The sequence below is a fragment of the Camelus bactrianus genome, chromosome 25 (genome assembly GCF_048773025.1).
Source record: "Camelus bactrianus isolate YW-2024 breed Bactrian camel chromosome 25, ASM4877302v1, whole genome shotgun sequence".
NCBI lineage: Eukaryota > Metazoa > Chordata > Mammalia > Artiodactyla > Camelidae > Camelus > Camelus bactrianus.
The window spans coordinates 22,888,383-22,907,886 of record NC_133563.1 but is presented as its reverse complement, the minus strand read 5'-3'; the positions used below and the strand labels follow the sequence as shown (position 1 = coordinate 22,907,886).

The 19,504-nt window shown below is 39.8% G+C and overlaps 1 protein-coding gene across 8 annotated transcripts in view; it reads left to right on the top strand.

Annotated features, from left to right (window-relative positions):
• TAF2 (TATA-box binding protein associated factor 2) overlaps positions 1-18,060 on the top strand; it is a 94,686-nt gene extending 76,626 nt beyond the window's left edge. For 3 of the 8 annotated variants that reach the window (XR_012502226.1, XR_012502221.1, XR_012502227.1), the window contains 2 exons: positions 199-1,945; positions 2,130-18,060. Coding sequence is in view for 1 of the 8 variants with exons in the window: in XM_074352975.1 (XP_074209076.1) it covers positions 199-250 (52 nt within the window). In the remaining 7 variants the exon portion in view is untranslated. Of the gene's footprint in view, positions 1-198 lie in introns of all 8 variants that reach the window. The other 5 variants (XR_012502223.1, XR_012502225.1, XR_012502222.1 and 2 more) reach the window with 5 other exon arrangements.
• The last annotated feature ends 1,444 nt before the right edge of the window (positions 18,061-19,504 follow it).

The window sequence follows — 19,504 nt, the reverse complement described above, 5'->3', positions numbered from 1 at the left end:
ATGTAGGTGGTAAAGTCCTCATTTTCATTTTCAAATATAGACAGCCTTGATTGTTTTTATTTGAACTTCCTAAAACAAACTTGAATTTCAACCTCAGACTATCTACATATGCGTAAGACATTGTGTAGTTAGATATGTGAACAGGAAAGTTTTCAACTGACTGTTAAGTATTTTCTCTTTTCTTATCTCTTTGGACAGGCTCATCTTTTTCCCACGACCAGTTCCCACTGATTTTCATCAGCCACTCTGATTTGTTTTTAGAACTTTTATAGACTCCATAGTCATCAAGCTCACACCAAGTCAGTAGGTGTCACTGGATGCCTTCCGAGTGCGAGATTCCGTGGAGAATATAAGGCCCCTGCCTTCAAGGTGACTAGGTTCTAGTAGCAGAGTTAAAATAAATACGTAAGTAGCAACAATAGGAACTTGAACCTGGAGTCTCAATTTATACTATTGATGTACAGATCTTCCTTGATTTACTATGAGCTACGTCCCGATAAACCCATTGTAAGTTTAAAAAAAAAATAGAAAATGAATTTAACCGACTGAACGTTGTAGCTTAGCCTGGCCTATCTAAAATGTGCTCAGAACACTTACATTAGCCTATAGTTGGGCAAAACCATCTAACACAAAGCCTATTTTATAATGAAGTATTGAATATCTCATGTAGTTTATTGAAAACTGAATGTGAAAAACAGAACAGCTGTCTGGGTACAGAATGATTGTAAATGTCTTGGTTACTCACCCTCGCGGTCTGGCTGACTAGGACCTGGGGCTCACTGCCGCCCAGCATCTTGAGAGAGTATCATACACATATCCCTAGCCTGAGAAAAGATCAAAATTCAAAATCTGAAGTACGATTTCTATGGAATGCATATGGCTTTTGCACCATCATAAAGTCAAAACTCTTAAGCTGAACCACTGGAAGTCAGCGGCTGTCTGTACTTTAAGGCTGGCTATGAGGGGAGCAGGGGGAAGCCTTGCCAAGTTCTCTACTCCAGGTCCACGTGTGCTTGAAAATTTCCTGCTGAAGAGTTTTAATTGCTGCTTTCTAATGCTCTTGCGCCCTGCCTGTAATCCTATACCAGAGAGCCCTCTTGTCCTTGAAGTCCAATGTCCAAGAAGTCCATCTAGGACCAAGAGAACAGTGCCAGAACTGACCCCGTGACTCTGAAATGTTCATCTGTGCATATTAAGTGAGAAAAGTTAGGGTGAGGGAGTGAGATTTTAGTAAAACTCATTCCTTTTACTGGGAGAATAAGTATGTCCATCCTAGTTGCTTGGTGTTAAGTCCTTTTATAAAATGATGACAGTGGCAGGTAGTTTGTTCATTGATTGGTGGATTGTTGATACAATTGTCATTTTAAAGTTCCTACTTGGCGAGGTCGAAGTTGATCATCCTTGAATTCTCTGAGTCTTGCGACCACTGCCCTCAGTGCTCTGCAGACAAAGCTTTTGTCCCAGAGGACTTGTCTTCGACTCGCTCACCCTCTGGGAGGAAGTAGACTCAGTAATACTCAGCTCATTTTATGGTTGAACAAACAGCCTTGGAACCATGTGTTCTACATTTTCTATTAATGTAACACAGGCTTGTTCTGGCATTGATTAAAAATCTGCTCTCCAGACACCTCTGTACACAGTAATTATATGCATAGAATTATTATATATGAGGTCACCAGACCTCACATGTTCCTTACACCTTGCAAATATGGGACCAACTCCTTTCATGCGGTAGGGGAGGCATTATTCTTTACATATTGTGGTTTTAATTAGTAATGGTAAGTTGGGGATTTTTTTTAACTGAAAAATAGAGATGTCTATTTTCCTGGCTAAAACTTCTAACATCTTTTGAATATCTTGCTTTGAGGGGACACTTCACACATCAGGTTTTGATTCTCATGCAGTTGTTTTCCATTCCAAGAGGAGCCAGCTATTATCCTAAAAGGTCAGTATTTGGTTTCCATGCTTAATCAAACAATCGAGCTTCATGACTATTCTTTCTATTAAATACGGAGGTCTTTCTGGTTAAATACAGATGTTCTGCTGCTGCTTCTTAGGTGATTGCCTGGTGATTCAGAAGACTAAAGAGCTGGCTACTTCTTTACTCCTTTTTCCACTTATTTTTGCAGGGGCTCCAGTTGAGCAATGCCTTAGCCTCTATGAAGAAAAAAAAAAAAAAGGTAAATCTTAAGTAGAGTACAGAAAGCAATCTAGGAGCAATGGAACTGGTTAAACACCTCTACCCAATTGTCCTAATGCCTGTTTACATTGTTACTGTTTAGACGTCCACAAGGCTGCCTGTGAATCTTGTTTCTGTGATGTTAAGCTCTGTTTAGGTGCTCAGCCAATAATATCCATTTTCCCTTTCCCTTGCTTATGGAACCCCAATTTTGTGTGAGTGAAAGTGTGTCTCCTACGTATTTGCTTTTCAAATCGAGCTTTTCTTGCAGCTCGAATGGCCATACATAACAGAATTCTGACCACGTGAGACATACACAGTAATCTCCTGGGGTTCTGCCTCAGCTTTCTGACCAGAAGAGGGCTCCTGTGTCTGGTACCCTCTTCTGCTCTCTTCCTGCCGTAAACTCTGACAGGGTGTCTAGAACCGCAGCAGCTCTCATGTGCTCCTGCAGAAAGGGCTGAAGGAATCACAGATACCAGCCGTGACATTGCTGAAATGCTAAGCCAACATCTGCAGTCACCATTTCCAGATTGTCAACTAGGTAGAAGAATAAACCCTTTTTTGCTGAGGCCACGATGGGCAGATATTCCTTTGCTTGCAGTTGAATACATTCCTGACTGCTGCAGGAATTACCATTCTTAATCTCGGAGGAAACTGAGGCCCAAATTGTTAAATAGTTTGTCTGATTTACACAGCTAGTCATTGATGGAACTGGAATTCAGACCCCACAAGTCTGAATTTAGAGTCTGAGCTCTTAACCACTTATCTTACGGGTTTTGGAGGAATGAAGTGAAATTACTTACACAAAGCATTTTAGCTTAGCATGTGCCCAGTTTGTAGTACATGCTTGTTCAAGTCTTAAAACCTTTCCCACATTCACAGTTCCATGTTCATGCTTAACAACATGACTCTGAGGTTTAGATTTTCATGAAGTTATTTCCCATTCTGAGAGGAGTCAGCTTTTATCCTACTGGGTCAGTATTTTGTTTCCATGCTTAATTGAACAACCCAGCTTCAGGGTATAGTGGATACTCAGTAAGTTTGTCAAATGAGTGAATGAATAATTCTCTTAAAGAAAATTCTCAAGTACCATGCTTAGGAGGTTACTGTATCCATTTTTGGAAATGAAGCCAATTTTTTTTTTTTTTAAGTATCAGTATAGTACAAAGGTTCAGTGAAAGTCTTAGGAATTAGTCTGCCTGGGTTTAAATCCAGCCTCCACCACTGACTGCTCAGCTGTGTGATGTTAGGCAATTCACTTAACCTCTCTGTGGCCAGAAAGACAGCTCCCATTCCCCTCAGTTTCCAATCAAGGGCTAGAGTATTTTACCAGGAGGAAAAAGCCAACAGCATTCCTAATCCCATCCAACTTCAAGTCCCAGAGGCTGAATCCCTGGTGAGTGCAACCATGAGTTTGGCTACTCCCCTCCATCTAGCCCCTGCTCATAGGGTGGAGGCTTTACCTTAAGCACAGCAGTCTGAGAATAATGGGGCAAGGGTTGTTCTCACCCCAGCTAATTCAGAGGGTGAAAACTTCATGTGAGGAGAGGCAAACGGAGAAGGCCAGTGTCTACTACCGCACCCCAGATCTCTGCTCGTTAAGGCAGAGATGTCATTCCGACAAGCAGGCCAAAGTCACTGTCCAGCACCTAGACCAGTGGTTGGGAGATTTTGCCCAGGGGGGTGCAGCCAATAAGAACAAAGACCTCTGAAGCTCTTCCCCAGAAGAGGTAGCTTTATTTGAAACAGAGGAAAGGGAACTTCAAGCCTAAGGGCACTCTCTAAAACAATGGAGGTTCGATGTTAAGAAACGAAGAGGCACTGGTAGCTCTGAGGGCATCAGGCTGAACCCTAGGCTAGTTAGTTTACTAGAGAGAATCAGAAAGAAAAAAAAAAAAAAAAAGACAGTTTCTAAGAGCCTTCCTGATATGAGAAAAAGTCCTCAAAGACTTGCCTCGAAGCTAGCCATGCCTGAATTTAATTAAATAAAACTGAGGAGCAATTTATGTCCCAGGGCATTGTCAAAAAAAAGAATAGAATAATCATATGCAATTAGTGGAGTCTGACAGCCAAGTGTGATACAAAAGAGACAGACAACTAAACAGAGATCAGGGAAACAGAAGGTCAAAGAGAGCCTTGCTAAAACCGCTGTCATCCCAGGATGACTCTATTTATGCCAAAGCTTCACACTATGGGGGTGGGGAAGAATTAGATTTCATTAACACAGTATAGCCAAGCCACTAAACAAATACATGCACACACAAAACCCCAGGAAGAGAGGAGCAAAGTGGTATCCAGAATTGCTGCTATATATTACCTAAAATGTCCCATTAAAAAAAAAATACATGGAAAGAAGTAGGAAAGTATGACTCATACACAGAAGAAAAAGAAGTCAGTATAAACTGTGAGGGGGTCTAGATCTCAAATTAACAAAAGACTTCAAAGCAGCCGTTATAAATATGTTCAAAGAACTAAAGAAACTATACTTGAGGAAGTAAGGGAAGCTGTGATGACAATTTCTCATCAAACAAAGAGATAGAAATTATTAAAAACAAGCCAATGGAAACTCTGGAGTTGAAAAGTATGACTGAAATGGGAACTTCACTAGAGGAACCACCAAATTTGAAAAAAATCAATGAAGTGGATGTTAGATTGATAGAAACCTTGCAATCCAAAGGACAGAAAATAAAATGAATGAAGAAAATAACTCAAAAGTATAGTGAAAACAATTAAAGGAAATAAAATGTTACATTTAGTGCAAAAGAAAGCCATAGGGACTGAATAAAGAAAGATAAAAGACATGAGACATAGAGAAAACACAAAGTAAAACGGCAGGTGTACATCCAGCTATATGAATAACAAAATTAAATGTGAATGGATTAAACAATCCAAAGGCAGAGATGTCAAACTGGATTAAAAAATAAAAAACAAGATCCCACTATATTCTATAGGAGACACAGTTTAGATTCAAAGACATAAATAGGTTAAAAGTAAAAGGATGGATAAAGATGTATTATGCAAACAGCAAGGGTGAAAAAGCTGGAGTCAATTAAAAAAGCTGAGGGGGCAATACAAATATTAGGCAAAGGCGATTTTAAAACAAAAGTCTCTGTTACTGGAGATAAAGAGGGAAATTTTATAACAAAAGGCTCAATTCATCAGGAAGATATAACAGTTACAAATATTTATGTACCTAATAACAGAGCCCTGAGATACATGAAGCAAAAATAGAGAACTGAAAGGAGAAACAGACAATTCAATGGTCATACTTGGAGATGTAAATATCCCACTTCCAATAATACATAGAGCCACTAGGCAGGAGATCGAGAAGTAAATAAAAGACCAAACAATACTGTAAACCATTAGATCTAATGCACATCCTTAGAATATTCCACACAACAAAAGCAGAATACATATTCTTCTCAGGTGCACATGGAATATTCTCCAGGATAGACCATATGTTCAACCATAAAACAGCTATAATAAGTTTAAAAGGATGGAATTCACATGAAGCATGTTTTCTGAATACAATGAAGTAAGAAATCAGTAAGCACAAGGAAATTTGGAAAATTCACAAATAGATGGAAATTAAATAACAAAATCCTAAATAACCAATAAGTCAAAGAAGATATCACAAGGAAAATTAGAGAATATTGTGAGATGAATGAAAATGAAAGCTCACATACCAAAACTTATGGGATACAATAACATTGCTTAGGGGAAAAATTTTATATTTGTAAATGCCTACATAAAAAAGAAGAAAGATTTCATATCAATAATCTCACCTTTTAAACCCAAAACAAGCATAAGGAAGGAAATAATAAAGATTGGAGCAGAAATTAATGAAGTGGGAAATAGAGAAAATTGACAAAATTGAAAGTTGATTCTTGGAAAAGATCAACAAAGTTGACAAATCTTTAGGTGGATTGACTAAGGGGGGAAAAAAACCCTCAAATTACTAAAATCAGAAATAAAGGAGAAGTTACTACCACATTTCCAGAAATGAAAAGGATTGTGAACATTGAAAACATTACGCTAAATGAAAGAAGCCATTTACAAAGGATCACATATTGTGTGATTCCATTTAAATTAAATGTTCAGAAGAGGCAAATCTACATATAAAGAAAATTGATTAGTGATTGCCTAGGGTTGGGTTGGGGTTGGGGGAGATGAGTCCCTGAGAATAGGTGCAGGGTTTCTTTTTGTAGTGATGAAAATATTCAAAATTGGTTGTGATGATGATTGCACAACTCTGAGTATACTAAAAGCTATGGAATTTTACTCTTTAAATGGATGAGGTATGTGGTATGTGAATATATTTCAATGAAGCCATTATCGAAAGGGAAGGGGAGCTAAGACAAGCATGCTTGTCAGATGGCAAAGACAATGATGGGGAAGAGCCAGAGAAGGCTTTGTCAATAGATAGGAGTCATAAACTAGAAAAGGGAGAAGGTTGGTAATGTGCAGGTGGGGGCTTTTGTTAGAGAAGCCATGGGATTGGAAATTTCACAATTATACAAAAAGAGTTGAGGAGTGGGAGGGAGAAGAATGGATGTTAGAGATTTGAGGAAATGTGAAATATTCTCCAACAGTACTTGCAAATGATCACCTGCTTGCAATGCTTTATATTGAATGCCTTCCTCTTTGCAAACTGAAAAAAAATCATATTTGATTTAATATCTACTCATGTCCCAGAAGGCACTTATTTTTTGAGACTGAAATGCAGCCAGTTAGAATAATTGGTTGATTAGGCTCTGTGATTGCACCAGGCATTGCTTTTTACCCCAAGGAGAGAAACTTTTGGAAATTTGCTGACCTCAAAACATTTTCATGCAAAAATGAACCAAAATTTTAAAAAAAAATCCTTTGATGCAATATGAATTTTACAACTATAAACCAGGCTTTATCTGTCAAAGTGTATACCTGTGATTTGGTCTTTGTTAAGATTTATTTAAAAATAAAGGCATTGGTCTTCTATTTTAGGATGGTTTTGCTTTATAAACCATTCAGCAACTCCATTTTTGAGAATTTTATTCTAATTGAGTCAGCTGAACAATGATTGTACTATAGCTAATTATTTTAGTTTTGTAGTTTCCACTTCCAAGGGGACTTGAATTATTTGATAGATTCCAAAGGAAAGAGTAATTTAAACCCTTTATCATGAGGTGGTGATAAAAATTGTGGGTACATTTTTACAACACCAGGTTGAATATAATCATTACTACACAATGAGCAGTGAAGTAAGGGCTGGGGATATGACGATGTGAAGGCGAATGAGATAGGATAGTTCCTTGTCGGCAAGAAAATTGTCATCTCAAGGGACAGGTTGTCCTAGAATCAAGTAATTTCAATACAATGCAGTATTATGTTGGATGGAAGCTGTAATGAGATAAATAATATAAGAGGAGAGCATGAGGCAGGCAATGATAGGTAGGGATAGTGGGAAAGAGAGCTTGTTCAGGCAGAACTTTTCAACAGAGACAACCCAGACTTCAAAAATGTGTGTTTGAGAAAAAAAAAAGAAAAGAAAATGAAAAACGAAAAAATTTTTTAAAAATATGTGTTTTGGGGCAGAAACAGGCACTTTCCTTTTCACATCAGAAATTAATCTTTATTAAATAGCAAATAACATTTTAAACAATTTTTAAAGAAATATGCCAGTGGTGCCCATTTCAGTGAGGAATTTCAAATATAAGGGACAGATACCCAACAAAAACCAACTTGAGCAAAAGGGGGAACTGAGACATCAGGTTTCAGGCACAGTGGGATCAAAGAACTCAAATGATGCCATCTCTCCACTTTATGGTTCTGCTGGCCTCACGTCCTCCTTCCTCCTACCTTACACGTAGCTGAGGTAAAACGAATGTCAGTAGCCCTGGAATGACTAAGTCCCAGTTTAGCAGTCCCAGGGCAAAAAGCTTTTCTTTTTCCCCATTTATGTATAAATCTCAGAGGATGTTCTGTCTGGCAGTGCTTACCCATTCCAGGCCTTACTTGGGTCACATGCTCATCTCTGGACCAGTCCATGGGCCGAAAGGATAGGGTATGACCACTGACCCAGCCAGAAATAAGTGTCTGCCTTGCTTAAAGTGCTGTGTTTGACACGTGCACATCACAGTTCATCTCACGGCAATTCAGTACTTTCTCCCTAATAACTTGCCTTCCTCAAACCTAAATCTTCCACATCCGGTCTAGGAAGTACTGTCTAGACCAAATCACCAGGACCACGAGAAATGGCGTAGAGCGGGGAAGTTTCTTCATGGTAGAGGCGGAGCTCCTTTGCCAGAAGAAGTAAAGCAATATTTACCTGTAGTAGAGATGGCTGTTCTTCACTCAGTATTTATTCTTCCTTTTCTCTTTAAGTTACCACCCTCAATGTTTTAGCTATGTTTGTGTCCACCCAGAATAAAAACATATTTCTCAGACTCACTTGCAACCAAGTGTAGCATCTGACTAAAGCTGGAAATGAATGTACGTAGGATTGTCATGTGACACCTTCTGGAAATCTCTTTTTTTTTTTTTCTTTTTTAATCGCTGTTATCCTTTGCCTCACTTTTCTAAATTTTTCCTTCTTTTCTTTTGAAATGAAGACATACTGGCTGGCTCTCTACCTGTTGTATTGGACACAGAAGCAAGGGTCACACCGTGGAGTCCCTGAAGATCTTGTAAAGCAGAGCTGCCATGCCTTCCCTGGACTGCCTAGTTCCAGACTTTTAGGTGAAAGAGAAATAAATGTCTGCCTTGCTTAAAGAGCTGTGTTTGACCACATCACAGTTCACTTCAGGGCAATTCAGTACTTTCTCCCTAATAACTTTGCTTCCTCAAACCTTCATCGTGGTCTAAAGTCTAAATAAATAGTGTGATGTAGTTATTTCATTTAGTCAACAAATATTCCTGGAGACCTACTATGTGCCAGATCCTAGCACCTGGGGATGCAACAGAGGACTGAACTGTTCAGTAATCGAAGAAACGAAGAAATGTACATTTTAGAGGGGGAAGAAGAAATAAAAGAATAGATACATAATTTATAAATGGTGACATATGCTAAGAAAATGGAAGCATGGTTCAGGAGATAGAGAGGATACGGGAGTGCTAGTATTATTTTATATAGGGCAGTGGAGGGGAACCACCCTCCGATGAAATAATATTTGAGCAGTGACCTGAATGAATGGAAGGGGTGACGGTTAATTTTATGTGCCAACTTGGTTGGGCCCCAGAGTTCCCAGATGTTTGGTTAAACATGATGTCTGTGTGTGTCTGTGAGGGAGTTTGGGATGAGATTAACATCTGAATCAGTAGACATAGTAAAAGCAGGTTACTGCCCTAATGTGGGTGGGCCTTCATCAAATCATTGCATAGAACAAAAGACTGAGTAAGAAAGAATTCTCCCTCTCTTTGCCTGACTCTCTTCTAGCTGTGACATCGGTTTTCTCTTGCTTTTTGTACTCGGACTGGAATATACACCATCAGCATTCGTGGCGCTCCAGATCTTGGACTTCTCTGTCTCCATAATCACGTGAGCCAGTTCCTTAGAGCAGATCTCTTTTTGGCATAAGAAGGAACAATAAGTCCAGTAAGTTTAGAACAGTCGTTCTCAAACATTTTGGTCTTGGGACCCTGTTGCTCTCCTAAAAGTGGTGGCGGATCCCCAAGAGCTTTGGATTCTGTCTATACTTGTATTAGAAGTTAACTTGAGAAAAATCTTAAAATATCTGTTGATTCATTTAAAATGGTAATAATAAATATATCACACGTTAATAGAAAGAATACTTTTATTAAAAAATAATATTTTCCAAGACAAGAAAAAATTTAATGAGAAGGGTAACATTATTCTGCATATTTTGCACATCTCTTCAGTATCTGGCTTGCAAGAGGACAGATGGATTCTCATAGATGCTCCTGCATCCAATTACTTGTAGTGTGTTGTTTTGGTTTTAGTATGTGAGGAAAATCTGGTCTCACACAGATACATGGTTGGAAAACGGAGGAGCATTTTAATCATCTCTTCAGATATTTGTGGTTATTCTTCTTTGATATTGTGTCAAAACTCAACAAGTGATGGTCTTTTAAAGGGTCGTTGCAATGTGGGATCTGAAACTGTACCAACAAAATATTTGTTCTCTGTACCCCCATGAGAAAATAGGCCTGAAAACAACATTTTAGAGTTAGTATAAAAATAGTCTTGACCTCTAGACCCCCGAAAGGGTGTCAGAAGCTACACTTGGAGAACTATTGCCTTAGAACATAGTAACTGAGGAAATAAGGGGTAAAGATGTCCTCAGAGAGTACATATAGCAACTTGCAGGTTGTGATGAGCTCTTGGATATTTATTCTGAGTAAAATATTAGGTCATTGTCAGGTTTTGAGTGGAGAAGTGAGTTGATCTAACATTTAAGATGTTCCCTCTCTGTGTTTGTGGAGAATAGACCATAGAGGACGAGAGTGAAGCAGAGAGGCCAGCTAGGAGACAGTTGCCATCATCCAGGTGAGAGATGATGATGGCTTGGACACAGAGAACAGGGCAGAGGTGGTCTGACTTGCCAGATAAACATCTTGGGAACAATAGAAACGGAAGCCTATCTTTGATGTCATTTTGCCACAGTGAGAAGGTAGATTAAGTGAATTTAAGCAAAATCCTCAATTTTCCTTTATGGTGTTTCAGATCATCTACAAAGGCTCTTGATGTCTCAAGGAATCAAAGAATGTCAGAGCATAAAAGAACCTTGGGGAGCATCTTTGTCAATAATTTCTAAATTATTCTCTAAGGAGTCATAGGATCTCTGTGAAGACAGCATGTCAGTGATTGTAGAAATCAAAGGAAACCAGTAGGGTAGTGCTTCAGGCTCCCCATCTCTGTTTCTGCCTGAGCAACTTCACCTTTGTCTGTTTTATTAATAGAGTCTTTAAAAGCTTTTGTTCGGGTAAAGCATTCTGCAGGTGAAAACAATCTGCGAATCTAACTTGTTACTTTTCTTTGCTGAGTCGAGGTGCAGCCTCAGAGTCCTTCTCAGCACAATATTCCACTCATCAACTAATAGCAGGCCAGAGCTGGCACTTCAGGTGAATATTTGCTGTTCCTCACATAGGCGCAAACTCGGTGTCTCATCACACAGCCATCAGTTAATTCCAGTGCCTCTCATCCTGACTTTACTGGTTTCTACTTCACACCCGCCCTGCTTTCATGCCTGTGTGACTGCCAGCCATGCAGAGGTCGCAGAACAGTCAAGCTGAGGAAATATTCATAGAGTGTTAGGGGTTGAAGACTCAAATGCCTTCTGAGGACAAGGGGGCGGCAGGGAAGGAGTAAAGACTAAGTGGGAAGACAGATGGGCCCCAACGTGTGGCTGCCTTGATTAAAGGCATTCAAATTCAAAATTCTGAAAAATTCTGGAAAACAATAAGTCAACAAAACAAAAACATTCCATAATGCCTTCTGGGCTTTTTGTTTTGTTTTTGTTTTGGCTTTGGCCCTCTGGAATCTCAAATTGGTTCAGCTTGCCTGTTTTTCAGATGAGTCTCATAGGGGTGCCGTGATTTGAGAGGTTGTGTAGGTTGGGGATTGAGAGCTTGAGTTTTAGAGTCAGAGTGAGCTGGTTTGCATCCTAGGCCCACTGTTTGCTCTATGTGTGATCCTGGAAATAACGACTTCTGAAAGCCTCCATTTCCTCCCCTGTACATCCACAGGAAGCACATGGCCTAGGGCCGGGCACAGTAAGTGCTCAATAAATGCAGCTGTTTGTGTTGCTCTTGGGTACTGTCACACACAACCAGCTTGGTGCAAAGCTCGAAGATTCCCTATCATTCTGAGATTTTACATTGAGGACATCTACCACCGACTTGTGGTCTCTGTGCGCATGTGGACGCTCCTGCTAAGACAGAAAAAAGAAGAGGATTGGGAAAAGAGGAGACCTGAGCAAGGGGATGAATTAAGGGATAGTTCCTGGATGACACATGCATCCCTTAGCCTGGTGGTGTTTCTCGGGAGCATCTGTTTTTCCTTAAGCAAGGGGTCCCTTTTGGGAATGTTTTTAAAGGAAGTTGATCTTTTCCTCAGGTTTCTCCCAACTCTGCCATGTGGTTCAGCAGAGGCCAGTGGCCTTCAGAGTTTGTGTACAGGCAACTCTGCCTCCTGGGAGCCCCAATTTACTGAGAATGAACAGGGACTGCTGAATGGCTGTCAGGAGGGAACAATTTTCCATCAATGCAAATCTAGAACAGATTTGAACTAATGCCCTGGAATTAAGCCATCCTGTCTCTGGTTGAATAGAGAATCAAGTTTGCAAATGTGGCATTAAACATATTGCTCGGATGGGTTTTATGTTGCAGTATACCCTTTGCTAGAGTGTTAAACACTTTATGAATATCTGTTAGCTGTTTGGGTACAGGATGGTTTTGATTAAACTATATTGACAATTCTGGGGAAATGGTGCTCTCACATATCCATGTAATGTAGCTTTTCGGTACTTAAAAAGAAATGCTCTTACAGAGGATCCACGCCATCAATTCAGGACCTTGGGGCTTACAAATTTACAAATTAATCCCTTTTAATTAATTTTTCATGTGCTTCAGGGAGGGAGGCAGCATGGTATTGTGAGAGGATGGGTGTCGAAGTCAGGAGGACAAATTTCAGCTTTCTGTTCTCCAGGTGTGTAACTTCATCAAGTCAGTAAATTTTCATCTCCTAAACAGCATGATAACATCTCCTACTCAGGACAGGGCTGTTAGGAGATTTAAACTGCATGACTCAACAGGAGTGCTCAGCTCAGTGTCTGGGAATTAGTGGGTGCTTGTGAACACCAGATCACCACTCTCTAGTCTCTTAATGGGCTTGATGAGCAAAAATAATGAGTCGCGTTTGTACAGCCTGAATCAGCAATGCATGCATTAATGCCTTCAGTTCAGAAGGTGCAATTTTCAGTAGTTTTTTTTTTTTTTTAACACCTTTATTGTGGTGTGATTCCTGTATGGTAAACTTTCAGTAGTTTTTGTTTTTTGTTTGTTTTGTTTTTATCATATGGCAGTTGTTGGGAGGCAAGCCCAACAGAGAACTGAGGATATCTTTTTCCCTTTCCTGGGCTTTCCAATGATCACTGATTTTCTGCATTGGAAAAGTGTTAAAAAAAAAAAAAACTGCAAAGGAAATCAATAACTGGTGATGCCAAATAAATCAGGCTTGATTTGCAGCTTCAGTAGAGAGATCGTGGGATGGGAGGCAACTTCAGTGTGGGCTTAAGCCTTCTGAGAAACTTTGCAAATTAAGCCAGGGAAGTTTGAGATCTCTGGACAGGTGGGTGGAAATGCCAAAGGGCTAGGCACAGTGGCTTCCTCTGGGTTGCTGGGACCCAGACTACCCAGGAGGAGCAGCAGCCCCGGGCTCCACTGAGAGACCCGGGCATGGGCTTTCTGTGTTCATCTGTTCTGCTTGACGGAGCTGCACCTGCCGTGATTTGTGAGCTCAGCCCCCAGTTTTATCCCTCCTTCACCTACTGAAATGCTCATAATTGCCTTGAGTGTCCATGCCTCTTTCATGTGAAGTTGTCTTTCTAAACTAACCACCCCTTTGTCCCTCATTAAAATTAAAAAAAAAAATTTCCAGGAGAGTTTTCTAGTTATGACCTACTTTGCTCTGTCGGATTGCTGGTTTCCAGTGAGACAGGTAGCTGAGGGTGAGGATGAGGACGTGGGGCTATGAATTTTGAAAGAGGACGTGGTGCCTGCCTGACACACTATCCTGAGAAGTCTTTCAATAAGTGTGGTCTGAGCACCTATATCACAAATCCTACTTAGACAGCTTATTAAAGATTCAGATTTCTGTGCCCCACCAAATCAGCCTTTCCAGGGCAAGACCTGGGACATTGTATGTTTAACAAACACTTGAGTGATTTAATCACAGTTTTGAGAATCTGTGCCCTGGTGGAGAGACCCTGGGGGTGAATCATGTGAAATTTTAAGCAGCCAAATGTATGATAGATTTGCTTACATGATTACCCCTAAAGACAAAATCCATCTGCTATTCTCCAGCATTATTGCAGAGCACATCCTGTTACTATTTCTCCACCGTGTGAGGAATGCCTGCACCAGCTGGCTGAGACAAAGAGTTGGGAGCAGAAGGGGGAATAATCTTTCTTACCCTCTTTATACCCACTCCTTATTCTAGGCTAACAAAGGCATCACTCCCAGCTAGAAATACACAGATCCTTTGGTCCCAGTTGTGTTCAGTAGAGCACCACCATGAGCATAACTGAATTGTTTTGTTTGGAGCTTCAAGGAGGAGACAGAAATCATTTAGCAGCTCCCTACAACATCACCAGTACATGGCAAAACATCTCCAGTGAGCAAACATTGCCACAATCTGCTGTAACTCAGAAACGCACTAAATCCCATTCCAGCCTTGTAGGACTGGTTTGCATATTCTGTAAGTTCTGTGGTGATCTTTTGTTTTGTTTTGGCAGAGCTGAAGGAAGACTATAATGGGGGTTATTTTCCATATTTTTACCATAAATTTTTATTTATCCAGCAGGAAAGAAAAGGAACAGTAAACTGAATGTCCTTCTCTTAAGAAAGACACATGCAGGGAGGAAGGAAACTCACAAGGCTTTTAATGACATCATTTACAAAAGAAAGTCCTTAGAAACCCTCAGTGCTGCCAATAGGACCTGACTAGTTGGTGTCTGAAGGAAATTAATTGATTCCTGTTTTTGTACGTGAGTGGAAAGAGCATTGGACGTAATGAATAGTGCTTTTACCTTGACGCCTGTCCTCCAAACTCGCAAACAAATAAATGCCCTGAAGTATTTTCTCAGAGAACTCGTTTAACTAAGGGAAGGGGCATCTCTGGTAGTCTTCATTTCTTGCTGGAAAGAAAGGATTGTTGTATCTTAAAAAAAAATTTTTTTTTAGGAAAGTAGAAAAGGAAAGGTTTTTGTATCTTAAAAATTTTTTTTAAAGAAAAGCAGTAATAAAAGAATGCTGAGGTTTGAATTGTGTAACTGCTTATGAATAATTGACATGATGACCCTTACATGGTGAGCTTTCTTTCAGTTTTTACCTCTACTTTTCGTATTAGTCAAATCAAGATCATATCAAAGGCTGTGCCATTTAATTTCATAATGTTTGTAAATGTATTGAACGTTTGCTTTATGCTAAGCACTATACCAATACTTTAGAAGTCTGATCTTGTAAGAGATCAAAAGAGGTATGTACTTTAATTTTTATTTCCAGTTAAGGAAGCTGAGACTTGGAGATGGCCAACGTTGACCAAAAAAAAAAAAAAAAAAAAAAATGTAGTGGAAGATCTGTGACTTGAAAATGGACTATATGATTCCAAACTATGTAGAGTTAACACAACCCTAAGCTTGTAATTTTCTTCAGTACTTTGCTATGGGCACGTGCACACATGTACACACACACACACACACAAACAGAAGGATGAGTATTTGTTAGGGACAAAATATTCCTTTATCCCCTTGTATAAGTACCAGGTTCAAGAGAGAAAGGATATTAGCAGAACAAAACAAAGAACCCAGAAATATGTCAGCACTTGGGAAAATAGGTGAGGACTGTCAGCCTCCTGATACTGTTTCAAATCATCTTGGTATTATTGTATTTTAGTTTTGTTCTTTCACTAACTCTGTATGTTTTCATGGGCAAATAGTAATGTCCTTGGCTCTGTGTTTTCTCATCTGTGAAAGGTGGAGCTTGATCAAATCACCATTGATTCCTTCTGTTTCTAACATTCTATGAGTATGTATATGGTTCCTGCCTTCAAGAAGCTTGCAGTCTCCAAGCAGGTGTAAAAATACAAGCAATGTAGGATGCAAACAGACATTCAACTGAATGAGTGAAGTATCTCTTTAGATGGTCTTGGAGTCATTGCTTAAATGAGTGGTAAAGACTGTAAGTAAATAACACAGAAAGAAATAACACAGCACTGATGCCATCGGAAAAGATTTCCCCAAGAGGATAAAGATTAAGCTGGGCTTTCAAAAAATTCAAACAATTGAACTTAGAAAAATGTACAAGCTGAATACATGCTCTTTGTAATGAGTCAAATACTACAGGAGTACTGAAGTTGAAGGGTAGGGAAACAGATGGGAGTCCTTGCCCTAGTATAGTTTGGTTTTCCATTTTGCTGTGTTCCCATGAACACGTCACACATATTGTGGCTAAATTCCCATCGTATCACTGTCATTTACTCTTGGCACTTTCACGTGCTTTGGAGTTCCTTGATGGTACTTCTAGATTGTCATATCTGGCACAGTGCTTGTATCAGCAATGCACTTAGCATAACTGGCTGAATGAATGTTGTTATAGTTCGGAGATGTTCATTCATGCATTTAAACAACAGCTTGAGTGAACACTTTGTGGGTCAGGCCCTACATGCAAAGATTAAAGGGAGATGGATCCTGCTCTCACATAGCTCCGTAGTCCCACGGATGGGTGTTCATAAGCGGCTGAAATGCAAAGTAGGAAGGGAAGAATTCCTCAAGAGAAATTTTGTAATTGAGACTCTTCCAGTTTGGGTGGGCTAGAAGGAAGGGTGCAAATAAGTTTCCAACTCAGTAAAGCCTAAAGAGAAGTCATAGAATGGGCAAATACAGCCCCAAATAACTAGGTGATTCTTCTTTGTGCTATCAGTTCCTCAACTCTCAAAGTAGATTGATTTATTTATATCTTAGATGCTTACATTTAAGTTTTCTCCACTATTCCAGCATCTTGTAAGGCTATATATACCAGAGATTCAGATCACTTCTTGAGTTTTGTGTAGAAGTGTATCTAATTCTAGAAGAATCCGGAACATGTATGACAGCAACATAATAAAAGTGTTGGTTCTTTTCACAGACTGAGTAAGAACTCAGATCGAAATGCAGGCCTGAGATGGGGGGGAGGGGTGGAGGGAGGAGAGGAGGATAAAAAGAATAGTCTAGTCTTGTCACTTCCATGTGTCACCTCACAGAGCATGAGAAGTCTAGGTGAGTGGTGTTTCCATTTTTGCATTAATTTGTTCATTTGACAAACACAAATGGAGCGTTTATAATGTCGAAGGCAACAAGCTAAGCACTGAGACCCCAGAGACCACAGCTGTGTAAATCTGAGACAGAACATTCAAAGTGGGTCAGTTTATTAGGACTCCCTCCCCTAACAAGGCACCACAGACTGGGTATCTTAAACAACAGAAATTTATGCTCAAGATCCAGGTGGCAGCAGGGTTGTTTCTTAGAAGATCTTTCTTCTCCTTGGCTTGCAAATGGCTGCCTTCTCCTTCTGTCTTCACATGGTCTTTCCTCTGTGTGTTGTCTGTGTCCTCATCTCCTGTTCCCACAAGGACACCAGCCATATTGGATTAGGGTCCATCCATAGGTCCTCATTTTGAGGTGGGAAGCCTCATAAAAAGACCGGCAGGACCCCCAGGCAGGGCCACTACTCTCCTGTCAGCACCATCTAGTTCCCTGGCCCAGAGGCTCTATCTCACTTTTTGCATCTGAAATGGCTTACTTACCCCTAAAATTCTATTGGTTCCCTGAGCTCACTCCTGATTGGTTATTTCCTTTACTCCTGATTGGTTATTTCCTTCACTCCTGACTGGTCCATTTCCTTAACTTCTGATTGGTCCATTTCCCTAACTTCTGATTGGTCCATTTGTAGTACTTCATTTGCATGGAGCTCACCCCTCATTGGTTATTTCTCTCCTTCCTGATTGGTCCATTTCTACAAAGCTTGTTCCTAATTAGTCAACTTTTGTTATATCTTATTTGCATATGATGTTGAAAGTGTAAACTGGCAGCCTATAAAAGCCTGTATAAACCTACAGACGGGGTCCAGAGCTTGGAGTGTTAACTCCTCTGGGCCCACTGGCATAATAAACCTGAGTTCTCCAACTCTCGGAGTGCTGCTTGGTCTCTCGCCTGGATCCAGGTTGTTGTCACAACTGAGCTGTAACACAGAGCTATAACACTGAGCTGTAACACAATTTTTCTGCAACAATTTCACTTTAGTTATCTCTTTAAAGACTCAATTTCCAAATACAGTCACATCCCAGGATACTAGGGTTTAGGACTTCAGCATATGAATTTTCAGGGGACACAGTTCATCCCATAACCTGAAACTTCAACTGTCCAGCCTTAATTCAGGAAGAGGAGAAACTGGGGGGTGTTTATTTGATTAAAGTTTACTTTTACTAGGTAAACAAATATAGGTTCTTCTAACAAAATAAAAACCAACTTGAAAACTCCAAAGCATTACAATTTTCCATTCACTCTGGGTTTCATTGTTTGATAAAGATAGTGATTTTTTCAATTTTTTGGCACTAAACTATGTTAACCAGCCCTGACTGTTTTGTTTACTAAGTCCTTAGTTACAGACTAGAGTTGACGTAGAATGTCTTGCTCTGGAAATGTGTACACATTGTACAGGCTCTAAAAGAGGAAAAAACATGATACTTTGCTGGCTTTAGGCTGAGATTTGCTATAAAGAGGATTTCTAGGGTGTTAAAAGAGGGGATGGATGATGCTAAGTGGTTTTCTTCCAATGGACGTAGACAAATTGTTTGGACTCGGATAAAAGGGAACATTTTGACTTGGCATCAAGAGGAACAACGTGACATTAAGTGTTGGTTGTGCTTATCAACAGGAACCTCTATGCTTATTAAAGGCACTTCTGTTCCCATGGAGGTCATTTTCATTTATGACCTTAGTCATGACATATAAGAGCCTGTGCAAAAAAGATGAAAGGTAATGCAAAATTCCATCTTGGAGCCAATTTTGTCATTATCCCAGGATGGTAACTTAAAGAATAAATCCTTATTTTGTGCATGAAATATTAAATTGCGATTGTTTTATAACCTATACAGATTTTTAAATCTAGTTATGTTATTAACTTGATTTTTTCTTCCATCAAGAAGGAGTATTTTTCATAATGCATTCATAGACTAGTTGAAGTCTACAAGATATCATAAGGCATTTTGTTCAACTGAAGAACCTGAGGTTGGCAGATTTTGCATCTCTCTCTTAAGGTCATCCTGTGAATTAGTGAAAGAGCCAACATTTAACCCAACTGAATTCAAGATTCCCTAACTCCCTCTTCAGGGCTTGTTTGAGCCGTAGAATCACAGAGCATTTGTGCTAAATGAGACCTTGGAGGGCATTAAGCCAAATCCTTGTTATAATTGATTAATTCATTGTTATGAATTAAGCAACTTGTGACCCAGAAAGGTGAGACAATCTGCTAAGGGTACAGGGAAGTGACAGCAGAGCCAGGAATTAGGACCTAAAATCTTTATTCTCCAAGTTCCTGATAACCCTCCCCCAGGATTTCTCGCAGGGC